The sequence below is a fragment of the Lagopus muta genome, chromosome 1 (assembly GCF_023343835.1).
Source record: "Lagopus muta isolate bLagMut1 chromosome 1, bLagMut1 primary, whole genome shotgun sequence".
NCBI lineage: Eukaryota > Metazoa > Chordata > Aves > Galliformes > Phasianidae > Lagopus > Lagopus muta.
The window spans coordinates 63,344,945-63,358,579 of NC_064433.1; the positions used below are offsets into that span (position 1 = coordinate 63,344,945).

A 13,635-nucleotide genomic window follows, 5' to 3' on the forward strand; every position below is an offset into this window, starting at 1 on the left:
TTTAGTGGGAGCTATTGGGAATAGGTGAACGGTTGGACTGGATGATCTTTTAGGTCTTTTCCAACCTTAGTGATTCTATGATTCTATGATTCTATGTAGTAGATGTAAATGGAAATGGTTGTAGATTACATTCACTTATTTTCAAACATATACTGAAAACCTGGCACTGGTCTGGTTCTGGAGTGAGTAACATTTTAACAGCTGCAATAAAAGTAACAAAGTTTGATAAGAGCTTCCCATATTTCACTTGTGTTTCATTCACTGGAGCTACTTGAGATGTACAGAGCTGAGAAAACAGCTGCAGCAGTGCCCCTGTGGAATTATATAACATGGTGATACAAAGTGCACCTAAGGTTTGTCGGTCCCTTAAACTCCCTCTGCTCCTTTGTTCCTGCAGGCAGATATCAAGCAGAGTCCAAATGGGGAGGGTTTAAAGTCTCCTCTTTTCCCCTGTCCTTTCCTGAAGTAATAATAGCTGCCACAAGTTCAGCTTTTCCTGGTTTCTTTCTTTCCTGCTGCTCTTCCATCCTGTTAAAGTATAACAGGTGCATGGGTGTTCTCTGACCCCAAATCTACTCTAACACAGCTGAAAATAAAGCTAAAAGCAGAGAGACTGCTCTTCTTAACAAAATTAAATCTGGCTTGAAATCTGGCTGTGTTTCACTAACGGCAGAGTGCTTTTCTTGTTAGGCTCTAATGGAGAGCAGTGACAGATTCTACTGTGCTACTGTGGTGCAAGCTCCCCTGATGCCATTTAAATTGCTTATTTCAGCTGTATCCTAGTGTAAGTGGAGGCAGAATTTGTCCCTTTTAAGCTAATGGCTGAATAAAGGTCATAACTACACCAGCACTGATGCACCTATATATGATGCAACCAAGTATATACTTGGCTGCTCCCCAAAAAATTAATATTTTGGGTGATCTGGAAAAATATCAACATTACCTTTTACATAATTATCTTACAAGGTAAGAATGGCTAGACAACTGATAGGAGGCTTTCCTAAAAAATCCCCAGATGATTGGCATCTTAGGGAATTTTCATTTGTTGATGTCAATCTAATAATTCCAGGGGGAAAAGAGAAAGGTAGATGAGTTCTTGTGGTCTTCTTGTCACATGGTCTCTTAAGATTCCCATCTATGGTCATATGCCTTTATATCAACAGTTGTTTGTTCAGAAGCAGACTGTGTCTGCCTAAATATGGTGTGCACTTAAACACACGTTTTCAGCGCTCTGATGGATCCTGTCTTGCTTAGCACTGTAATCAGATGTATACTTAACTCCAAGCATGTGCTTCAGTCTTGGACTAGAGTCTAGTTGATTGACGTACCATTGACTTCAGCAGGATTTAGGAATCACGTGGAAGTTCAGCAGCTTTCCTTTTCTTTTGCCAGCATTAACCTTGCTTCTTCTCCACATGCTTCAGTGCCCATTGAGTTAAGATGGACACTCAGAAAGGGAATGCTTTGAACTTAGTGCTGTGGCACTGCAATGTATGTGCCCATCATGTTCATGCTCGATGTATGATCTGCACCAATTCCACTTACTTTTCTAAACCAAATGTCATTTGTTTCAGAGAGTTCTTTCCTTTAGGAATGAAAATTTGAAACTCTCACCTGAAACAATCTTCCCACCTCCTGTTTACAAATCACTATTTAATATATGCTCACTTATTGCTGAACTAGTAAGTGAAGAGGATGAAGAACACCAGGCTGCTTACTGTGGAACTTTTTTTATTTCTCTTTCAAGTCAGTGTATCCTTCCTTCCACCTCCTGCCCACTTCTTTCAAAATCTTTCAGCTCAAAGGGCTGCTTAAGTTTCCCTACTTATTTTCATGCTGTCAAATAAAGACTGACCTGCCAAAAATATGCTTTTTCAACCCTTGAGATTTCCTGCTCTTGGGACTCATGCTGAAAGAGCAAGTGGAGGTCTCACAAGGAATAACTTGTCTGTTTAGAGCTGTTAAAAGCTGAAGCAGGTGCATGGACTTTCTGCTATAAGCTATACACATGAGATGAGAGAATAATTACTCATGCTTAGAAAAGACAGGTATATTGGCAGCCTACTGCTAATATCTTAGCGATTTGTCTTTCAGTTCAAGGAAAATAATTCTGTCAGCTCATCTTTTTTTTTTTTTTTTTTTAATTTTCAAAAAAAAAATCAGTGTGGAAGGAAAAATTCTGAACACCGAAATTAAAAATAAAAGACAGCTGCTAAAATAAATCCAAGATTCCTAATTTTATCTCCGTGCTGCATGTATACTTCTTGTTTTTCTGTCTGCTGACCCCACATGTTAACTCCTCATTATCTGCATTTGTCACTAAACTCTTCCTTTTTTTATTTTCTGTGCACAAATTGTGCCACATGTTGTCAAACTGAAACAAGACAAATGCTACATGAAATACATCTTGTCGATAAGAGACGCATTTTCCATGGCCGGGAAAAAAGCAATGGTGACATTTTAATGCTAGAATCTGGGAAGTCTCTTGTTCAGCCCATTTGTTAGTGTCAGTCCAAGTCGCATCAGCATGAATGTAGCAATTGTAACAGACTGAAGGAATGGCCATTCTGAAATACAGTTTATAAACAAGGTAATAAAATGTAATTACTGTCCACCTTTGATTCAGAATCCTTACAGTTCGTATTAGAATTCACATTTTTTATTGCCTTGCACAATACTCAAGCCTGGAAATTTGGTTTATTGTTTTAATTCTCTAAAGCTGAATGTAACTACCTGTTATATATGTTCACTAACACAGTACAGGGCAGGACATAAAAATGGAAGTTGTAGTGCAGTACATAAGGTGGATTATTCTTTGAAACAAGTTGATAAAATACGAGCATGCTTTCTGAGCATGCTTTCCAGTCCGCTTTGGTTTCTGGTAGGAATTAACTCTGTATGGGCCTTTCCATTGTGAGTGTCCATTAAGTCTCCAAATGAGGTATGCACAGTATCCAAAGTAGGCACATGTTAGGTCAGGTGCTTGGGGCTCATTGTGTGTGAAGGACAAGTTTCACACTGACTACGCAATATTTAGAAAAGATGTTCTACTGCGTTTGTTTTGCAGATGGGGTACTATAAATGTAATTGCAGCTGCTAACACATATATGGAGACATGGAAGGTCAAGTAAGAATGCAAATATATGGCCTACATTGCACGTATCTTTTTGGAAGCATGTTGATAGAAAGGGGTGAGGTAGGGACCAAAACAGCCTAGTATTATCTTCCCAATGCCTGTGCAGAAGTCATTCCCTGGGGTTCCTGCCTGTGATCAGAGGTGAAAGACTGCCCTTCGTTGCTGATTTCAATATATACTTTAAAAGCCTACCAGCAATCTGCTCTGAGAGAACTAATTCAGGGAACAGAGTACAAACAATATTCCCCAAAATACTTCTATTGTCTTTCAGAATGAGCTTGTACTCAGCTTCTTCCTGAATTGGTCCAAACATACGTTGGCAGAAAAAGCATCATCTGTGACATCAGGTATGTGGATTACCAGTCTTATCTGTTTTCTAAGAATGAATTCATGAGTAATATTGAATGCAGTAATACAGAGGTGAGTAAAGTGTTTAATATCACAATATTTTTTTAAGATGTACAGATAATCAACAAATATTTCCTGACTTCTCAAAGTCTCTGAAAATGTTTTAGTGATGTGACCTGTCGCTTGCTTTCTCTTTGGCATATTCTGCTCAGCCTCGCTTCAATTCTTTTTGAATAAACATGCCTAAATGCAAAGTAAACATTTATTTAGACAGACTGTGGCAGGCTTCTTGTTTTACAAAAGTTTCAGAGAAGGTTCCAAAGGAAAGGATTTGAGTTATGACAAAGCACAGTGTGTACTTGGACAGGAAAAGAAAATTAATGGTGACTTCAAAAGTCATTTTTAGAATGAGAGGAGCAGGTGAGTAACAAAACATTATGTTAATGCCTAGGCATACATTATTAATGATTGTGATAATTCACTTTTTACTAAGTGACATTCTGCATTGTTCCCATAATGCTTAACCTATTTCTCTCTTCTATGCAACACCTAATTTAATCTAATCTCTGGCAGTACAGCATTAAAAGCCAAAGCATAGGCCATATAGAGTAAACTATGAACGTTTGTTCTCTTACACTGCACTAGTTCGGCACTGAAAATAGACTTCAGCAATCAATTTTCAGGCAAAATAAAATCTCGCGGTTCAGCTGCTTTGTGCTCCAAGTGACAGAAAGTTTCCAAGGATGACCAGTTACCCACTTTTCAGAAAGTAGCTCCACATATTTACGTGTTAATTTATTCTCTGTGGAGACAGGGGCTTTATTAACTCCTTAGCTGTGACCTTTTTTTTTTTAATTCATCAGAACAAAATAATCTCCATCCTAGCTTTTCAGCCTTTGGAAGACTTCCCCTGTTTAGAGTTCAATTGATCAGGATATGCCATTATCAGATTAAATCCATTATGAGTACTGGAAATTACTAATGATTGTTCGAGCTAGTACAAAAGAATGAGAGGATAATGCAAAGATGGGCTATGTATTAGGAATATACAGAGATGAATCTCATCATTGAATCTTATCTTGGATCAGAAAATCCAAGCCAGAATTCAAATGTAACATGAGATCTGAGTCTATAGGCTACCATTCTCTACAGACTCTTTAACCAGAGTTGTAGGCACGTAGGAGTGAACTGAAGCATAAAGGAGTTTAAGTCTGAGATCTTTTGAGGGATTTTGACATTTCAGTAAGATTTAGTTCCTAATTACTACAGAGAATCTGGGTGTAAGTATCTTGTGCAAAAAGCATGAACTGAGTCTTCAATAAAGTTGCAAAATAAATAAGTCTCATACATCTTAACAGCGGTGTCCTGAGATAATATAGTCAAACAGGTGGGCCCTTTTTTTGGTTATCAATGGCATCAAAATCAGAGAACAGAATAAAGAAACAAAGGTAAGAATGTGATTAATGAGTGTTTGATGAAAGCTGCGTGACAGATAACCCAAATCTGCTGATTCACTATGAACTCAGTGGCCCTGTTAGGTAAAGGTCAGTACACGGTCAGAAGAGATTAATGTAGTGTAGCTACAGAGGTGCTTTATTCCTGCTCGGAAACTCTGCCTTTTAAAGTTTGGACTCATTCATTCTAAGTTCAGGACAAAAGCATTGTTTAACAGAAAAAAATACTCCCTTTGTACTATGAATAGATTGCTGACATTTATTAATAGAACGCCAGTAGTATACAAAGTCCAAAACCAGGGCCAATCAGTTTAAATTCTTTAGAAACAAATATCAAGGATTTGGGGCTGAGTTGCTTTGGGTATGGCACCACTTCTGGTCAGAAAGGAAGGGACTGCACTCAGTGCAGAGCTGAGTACAACTGGCATGAACTGGAGTGAACTGTGGAAAGGGATGAGCTCAGCTCAGTGTATGAGTTAGGTCAGCAATGAGACCACCAGCCATGCACTGCTAATTAGCCATTTGAAATCATTTCACACATGTTACTCTATGCTTTGCCCCTTGTTCTTGGAGTTAGACTGCTGCATTACCCCAGCTAACTAGATGACTTAGGTCTATATTGCGTGACATTCAACACACTATTAAAGTCCATCCTTTGAGTAAGAGAAGACATGAGTCCATCTAAGGCAGGATCTTGGTGATCAAGCCAAGCTGCCATATACCATACAAGGAGTTGCTGAGAAGGACACAGTTGCCCCTAGAGGCTCTTGTTTGCTGAGATTACCCTGAAACACTTGATTTGAAAGAAAGCCCTTTAGAAATTGTGTTGTTGAGCTGGAGTGGGAAATAATTTCTCTGAGCCTTCAGGAAAAAGGTAGTCTACATGAAAACAGTGCATTCTTCAGCCAGAGATTTTGTTGTTTTGTGATCTTATAAGCACCTTTATTTTTACCTATTTTGAAGAATAATTCAGGTTTAATATGGAATTAGTAAAGGCTGCAGCTTTCCATGAGCCTGCTGATTTCTCTCTCAACCTTTACACAGGCAAATGATTAGTCTTTTAGTTAAGATCAATGTAAAACAAAGCCAATGCCCAGTAGAAGCAGGTTATGAATTTTGATCAAGATAGCATCCTTCTTTTATACAGCTTTAATTTACAAATGTTGTAGGTAATTACACTTACTAAAGTAAAATAAAAATTAAAATTTATGAATTTTTACTGTGCTCCTAGCAATGAAGAGATTAAAAATCAGTGCTAAATTTACTGTGACATGAATACTGATTCAGTATTCCCAGTGGAGTAGAATCTGAATTGCACTGAATATTGTCAGCATTTCATTATACCAAGTACACTGCATGGGAGTGAGAGCAGATATCAGGAATGACTTTACAGACATATATTTTTAATATGTCCCTTTGAAAAAAAAGGAAAAGAAAGAAACAAAATCTATCAATTTTTTTTTTTTTTTATCTCAAACTATGTTTCTTATTTTTCTTCTCTAGAATATTTATCTCCTGACAATATGGGTAATTGAGATTGTTTTGTCAAAGTTATGAAATTTAGAAGTTTTTTGTATTGGTTGTAACAGTTCACAACCCCGGTCCAGTTCTGGTAGATACAATCAGTATTGCATGTACGTCAGTGGGTTTCTGTCCACCTAAGTGCAGTGGAGAAAGGCTTTGTATCCTTCCAAAGCAAGATCCAAGCTTTTAAAAAATTAAAATATACCATATGGCTCTCCATGCAAATTCCTAGTTCTTGTGAATTCTCTCTCAGGAGAGTAGCTTATTATGTTCATCCTATACAGTTTTCTAATCTGCTGCAGTTGCTCATTCTCAGCATAAAGCTTTTGCCACAAGTTTCATTCCTATTTTAATTGGATATAGGCTGGTTTACTGGCCATAAGCACCCTTTGTTGGCTAAGAGGACAAAAGCTGTCACATTTTGTTAATTAGCATTGCCATTTTCTTTGCAGTCCACAATTGAAACGCAGTGTATTAAATTATTGTTTCACTATTGATTTCATCAGTTTTCCATGTAACATCTTCCTCACTGCTATTTCTCATACAGTGTGCAAAGCCTAATGCAGATCTTGTTTTAAAATGCTTCTAATGGAAACATTGCACAGAATATTTAGAGCAAATTCTCCACTGTTCTAGAAAAAATTGCTTAGATGAAGAACTACACAACTGATTATTCTGAAGGTCATTCCACTTTCCATGGAAATGAAATTTGAACACTAATTTCCTTAATTTTTTCATCCAAAAAGAATAATAATCCCACAGTTTTCCAGAGTTTATGTTCTGTGATGAAAGACATTATAAACTGGCACAGTGTTTGAGTTTCTCTGCAGTGGGGATTGGCAGCTAGCACTCGTGAGTGCTGGGTCATGCAGACACCAGTGATATAAAAAAAATGTTACAAACCCAGTTCTGTTGGCACTCCAACTTCACAGTCCTCATTTGATATGTGACAAGTTTTCCACTGACACCTGTGAGTGAAGTATCAGTCTCTGGGAGGAAAATCTTGCTTCAGCTGAAGTCAGTGAAGCTTTATCCCGTATCTACAGCAGACTGGCATTTGGTCCTTGCATATAATGGAGTGCAAGTAGAGCATGACAGTTCCTAAAAATGCAAGTCTCAGCTCAAGTCCATCTGCCAAAGCTGGACAGACTAGAAGTAATTATTGTATGTGCATTTTATTATCATTTAAAGCTAAAACCACCTAGACTTCAAAAAGGTTATGACTTAGCACTGGAAGTATGAAAACATAAACTAATACATCTGAGTCCCGCAAACAGAAACTGTCTATTATGAAACACAAGCTATAGATATTTCTTGAGTGTTTATCAGTTTTCTTGCAGGTTTTTTTTTTTCCACCCATTTTCTTCGCTGTAGAGCTGACAGGTTTGGGTTTTTATTTTTATTAGTGCTCAAATTATTACACAGCAAGAAGGAATATTTTGGTAATACCCATAACCATACTGTCTGTTTTACACAGTCAACTAGAGTTGCATTTTCATTGCCCATGATTTTCATTATTTTCAGCTTGGTTAAAAATTATTATTATTTTTTTTTTTTTTGCCTAAGTGAAACTGCCAGCCCCCACAGAAGAGATCCTTTGCCGGGTATAAATACTCAGCTGTGGTTGCACTGGTAGAAGAGAAAAGGCAAAATGTACCATTGAATTCAAATGACATAATTTAGCCTCTGAGCTCTGTTGCTCTTGCTAAACTGCTCAGGATGACCCATAGCAATTCACAGAAGTAACAGAGTCCCTCAAGAGAATTGTACCCTTAGATTAAAGTACAACTTCCTGGCATTGCAGTCTTTATTGCTCTAAGATTCTAAGTTTCCTATTGCAGCTTAATGGTAGAAGTCCACAGAATTTCTTTTAAAAATACACAACATAGAATGGCAGGGGCTGAGGGTGGGGAATGATCTTTCTGTGGGCTTTTTGTTACCCTGGGGAAAAAAAAATAAAAGAAAAAATAGAAAAAAAGAAAAAGGCATCATTTTCTGTTTTGAGCAGTTTTCCTCACTTTCCTTATCCCTCACTGTCCTGCTTTGCATACAACAAATGAAATAAGGTGCAGTGTAGTTAAGTGATTTGTCACAGCTCATAGGGGAGAATAACAAATGAAGGTCTGCACCTCAGTCTTCTAAGTCCTGGATCAGTGATTTCTTCATAACGTTTCAATTCTTCAAAAGTCTGTTTCAGGCCCTCCTCTAATTAGGGTGTGATTAAAAATGCATTTTTTAGTCTCCAAAGGGAAGAAGCTGGAGATGGTTTTTTATTCTAAAATTCCAGTTGAAACATCAGAAACTCAGAAACATTGATATCCAGACTGCCTGGAAAAAAATATACTGTGGCAATTGTATGTTCCCACTGTTATTTTTAATTAATTTGAATTCCTTTCCTTAGGATAAATAGCAGTTGCACTTGCTCCCTGGCTGTCAATAGTATGTTACAGCACTGTAATTCTATCTGCTTAGCGGTTATTTTAGCCTCTGCTCACTCCAGAGGTTACACATTTAGTTTATTCTCAACGTGGCTTATTTTTCACAACTTCCCCTCTGCTGCTTCCTTTGCTGAACAACAGAGTGAAGGCTGAGAAAAGAGGTTTTGATTTCTTGCCCTCATGACCCCAACTGTAACAGCTCTGCTGCACATGTGGAAAAGAGAGACAGAGAGTGCAAAGGAGTGCACAGGTGTCTGCTGAGACTGAAAGGCAGATATGAGAATCCTGTCTGCTACTGAGGATGAACAGTCCTGATGCTCTCTAAAACACCTTTTTTTTGCAGGTGCATAACCGTAGTGTGTGACGACAGTTCTTTCATGCTCACCCTCCTTTCTCATTCCCTTCTCTTTTAGTAAGATAAGAATTAATTGCTGCTGATTTTTTTGTCTTATTATCTTACCCTGTGATGAGTTTAAGGCTGGTGCTTCATTGGCTGATCCCCAGGCACGTACAGGGGAGCAGCACTTTATGTTTGAGGTCTTCAGGTCGGGTACATTTTTAATAGGGAGGAAAGCAGAACAGAGCCCAGCTCCTTCAAGATCACTGTAAAGTTAGCAGGATTAAGTTATTATTTTTCCATCTAAAGTAAATATAAAATACTGAATGCAACACAGACGTGGTCTAATTAAATGAATCCCTGTTTCTGCAAGTAGAAACAGGCCAGTTCATACAGGCCATGTCTGGCCTGCCAGTGTGGGGAGAGACCTGGGCTTTAGAGCAAGTGCTACAAACTGGCTCGCATCCCCCATGTGCTCAGAGTTAGCACTGCAGGACAAGATGCAACAAGCAGCTACTGTGTTCACTGTTATCTAGTTTACCGTGGTGAAAACCATCTTTATTTTTTGCTTTGTCTCTGTGGGGTGGGTAAGCAACACTCCCCAGTTTAAGAACACACCTTTTTGGCAGTGAAGATAGGTGGCTTAATGCTTCCAACAGAAAGAATGAACAGGATATGCTTAATCATTTGTTAATTATGAGCCTGATCCTTCTTGCTTAGAAGCTGGAAAAAGCTCTTCTCAGTGGAAATTGAGTCAAACTCCGTAAATTAATTTTAGTAGAAATTCTACGAAAGAGTGGATTACTTGAAAAACAGCCTGAAATAGGAGAAAAAAGAAGGAAGGTGGAATTTAAATCTGTGAGAGACAAAAGTTGTTATTGTAAATCTGCAAACTTTTTGACACTGGTCTGGAAACTTGCATTTGTGGGGGTTGGTGGGCTTTTTTTGTTTGTTTGTTTGTTTGTTTGTTTTATTTTGTTTTGTTTTCTGCTGGGAACAGGAAAAAAAAAAGATGGAAAAATTGCAACAATACGGATTAGTATAATAACAATTAAAAAAAAAATCCAGAATTAATTTTAAAACAAAAATAAATTAACCACTGAAATTCAGATTGATGGCTGTCAGAAAACAAAAATCCCACTGTTAGTGTATAAACAAGCAAGGTGATGAGCACTGCATGTCAGACCATTCTCTTCATCCCACTCCCTGACAGTGTTTTCTAATTTCAATGCTAATTTAAGCAGGCAGTGGTTTGTTGTATGTATTAGTTCATGAATTCTGTCATATGTTAAGCATCTGCTTCCACTAAACTGTTTACTTAAAAATCAAACTGTTTGGTTTTAGGTCCTCAGTCAAATGATGGTACACCTGGAGTACAGTTAGTCATATCCTATGAGGGCACTCGTCTGACAGTGATGTTGAAACACATGAGGAACATTGTAAGTATTTTCATCATAATCTGTACCCCTTTGACTTTTCCACAGTACTTTGAAAACATTAATCCTCAAACACAATTTCTGATATAAATAATTTTAACTCATAATTATGATGATATTTCTTTATCATTGTTTAACACAGTCTTCCTTAGATCTTGCTCAGTATTGTTGTAAGTATGGGACCTGTATCGAAATCATGTTTGCCTACTGGCCAGCAATGACCTTTTCCAGGCCATATACAAAATCAATTCAGATGCCTGTTGGCCCTTCCAGCTGACACATTTTGATATGAGTTAGGTATGTGACAGCATCACAGTGCTTTGTAGGACATCATCTTGGTGCTGTTGATTATCCATACACTTCTTTCAAGCCCCAAAGAACTGAACTACAAGTGGGGAACAGGTCAGTAGAAGAAGCAGTGGAGTACTTTAATAAGCAATGTCTCCTGATGCTGTGATGCTCATCTCTATAACACACTGTCTTGATGTTAAGTGGGAAATACTGCACATTCTTGGAGCCCGGGTATGCAAGGATAAAGCTGGCAGAGCTCCCTCAACACAAGGTAGGTGAAACTGTTTGATGAGACTATCATAGGAGATCTAGCTGGATCTCTCAGCTGAGGCAATGTGTCTGCTATTTTGTCATGAGTTCAGGAACCTGGATGCTCTGGAATTCCTGGTTGCTCAAGTTTCAAGTAATGGCAATGGCAAAGAGATCATTTACTACCTTTGTCTAGCTGGAAGATTTAAGTTCTGAATTGTTGCAGGCTCTTACTGCACACATTTATGCTGCCTCTGTCTCAAACTGGATTGCAATTGCTTTTCTTAAATGAGGCCAAACTAAGAATCATAGAATCATAGAATCCCTCACCAGCTTTGTCGCCCTCCTTTGAACACGTTCCAGGGCCTCAATATCTTTCTTGCAGTGAGGGGCCCAAAACTGGACACAATACTCGAGGTGCAGCCTCACCAGTGCTGAGTACAGCACTGTCATACAGTACATACAGTACAATCACCTCTCTGCTCCTGATTGCAACATGTATGTGGGACCAGATGATAATAAAATAGGGCTGAATATTTAATTGGTTATATGTCACAGAATGACAGAATTGTAGGAGTTGGAAGATCATCTAGTCCAACCCCTCTGCTAAAGTAGTTTCCCCATAGTACTTACACAAGAAGCATCCAGGAGGGTCTTGAATATCTCCAGAGAAGGAATCTCTCTGGGCAGCTTGTGCCAGTGCTCTGTCACAGTAAACAAATTTTTCCTCACATTCATGTGGAACTTCCTTTGTACCATTGATGCCCATTGCCCCTTGTCCTGTCGCTGGGCACCGCTGAAAAGAAGCTGGCCTCATCCATGTCATTCCTACTAATTATCTGTAAGCCTTCAAAAGATATCCTCTGAGTCCTCTTCAGGCTGAATAGCCCCAGGTCTCTCAGCCCTCCCCATATGGGAGATGCTCCAGGCCTCTCATCATCATTTTGGCCATCCACTGGACTCTCTGAGAAGTTGCCTCCCTTTTTTGAACTGTGGAGCTCAGAACTGGGCACAGCACTCCAGATGTGGCTTCGCCAAGGCAGAGTATAGAGGAAGGATCACCTCCCTTGGCCTGCTGGCCATGCTCTTTTTAATGCACCCCAGAATACCATTGGCCTTCTTGGCCACCAAGACACGCTACTGGCTCACGGCCAAACTATTATCCACAAGGACATCCAGGTCCTTCTCTGCAGAGCTCCTTTCCAGCAGGTCAGCCCCCAACCTGTACTGATGCATGCAGTCACATGAGGCTTATGTAGCTTCAACTATTCTCCATTTGCCCCTCCAGCTTCTGATTTGCAATTCAAGCATATTCATTTTGGTCTGTAACACATGCAAGTAAATTTTCAATATTGAAATATGTTTTTGTTTCCCATGTGCCACCTTGACAGGTGAGATCAGCTTCTGCTGGTCCAGTTTCATATGAGCTTTACCTTTTGGATATAGCTTAAAGCCTCCTTTATTTTTTTCTTTTTCACTTTCAAACACTAAATAACAGTGATAGGCTTCTAGTCTGTGGAAGGAGAATATTGAAATGATTGTTGTGTCCATGTTGTTACCATGAGTTCAGGTGGGTAATGTGGAGATGTATGCAAGCAGAGCTACAGATGTTGGAAGCAGTCATTCTGCTTGTTTCTGGCTCCTGTGTTCTTTAACTTCGAAAGTTTCCAGTCATTTAATTAAATTAGAATAAATTATAGTGTAGATGGCTGTGCATGGCAAAACTGAAATCCAAGGTTCGGGCCACTGTAGTGAAAGGGACAATACAAATTTAAATTGGCTTCTGGCTTTTGGAGGTAGTTGATGTGAATTAAATCCTTTTCAGTGAGTTTGCAGAGAACTGGTAGGAGTCCAGTTCAGTAAGACCAGAAATGATTCATGGCTTGAAAACAAGGTGACTGTTGTACAGCCTAACTTAGGCAATCATGTTTTTAAATCCTGAGCTTCTGATTCCTTCCTTCCATACAGCCATCCGCTGTGGTGCTTTGGGGTATTGTGATACTGGACTGCCTTCAAACTATTAAGGAAAGGTTATTAGATTCTTTATCCCATTAGTTATCCTCACAGCATTCTAGTTGTATAGATCAATTTCTCTGACATGCTCACTTTTCTTTTTCCTTAATTTTTCCCCCTTTTTTTTTTTTTTTCCTAACTGATCAAGGATTTTATAAGTATGCCAAGATCATGTCTTATTCAAGACATGTTAAAGTTATTTCAGGTACATTCAATCTTTTGCATACTCTCATTACTTTTTTTTTAGTGGTTCATCTTTGCAATCTTGTTTTGTTTTGGAATTTATAGTAAATAATTTGAGTGTCTCTTCTTCATTTGCTTACCACTTTATAGAGATTTTATGATGTGTTCAGATGTGAAAATTATTGTAATGGGCCAAATTAATCCCAAATATAGCTTCATAGAACTG

At 38.5% G+C, this 13,635-nt stretch overlaps 1 protein-coding gene across 4 annotated transcripts in view; it reads left to right on the forward strand.

Moving 5' to 3' along the window:
- Positions 1-13,635, forward strand: part of PIK3C2G (phosphatidylinositol-4-phosphate 3-kinase catalytic subunit type 2 gamma) — a 287,641-nt gene that overhangs the window by 247,708 nt on the left and 26,298 nt on the right. For all 4 annotated transcript variants that reach the window (XM_048955085.1, XM_048955110.1, XM_048955102.1 and 1 more), the window contains 2 exons: positions 3,408-3,483; positions 10,582-10,676. In XM_048955085.1, the coding sequence (XP_048811042.1) occupies positions 3,408-3,483; positions 10,582-10,676 (171 nt within the window). The remainder of the gene's footprint in view (positions 1-3,407; positions 3,484-10,581; positions 10,677-13,635) is intronic.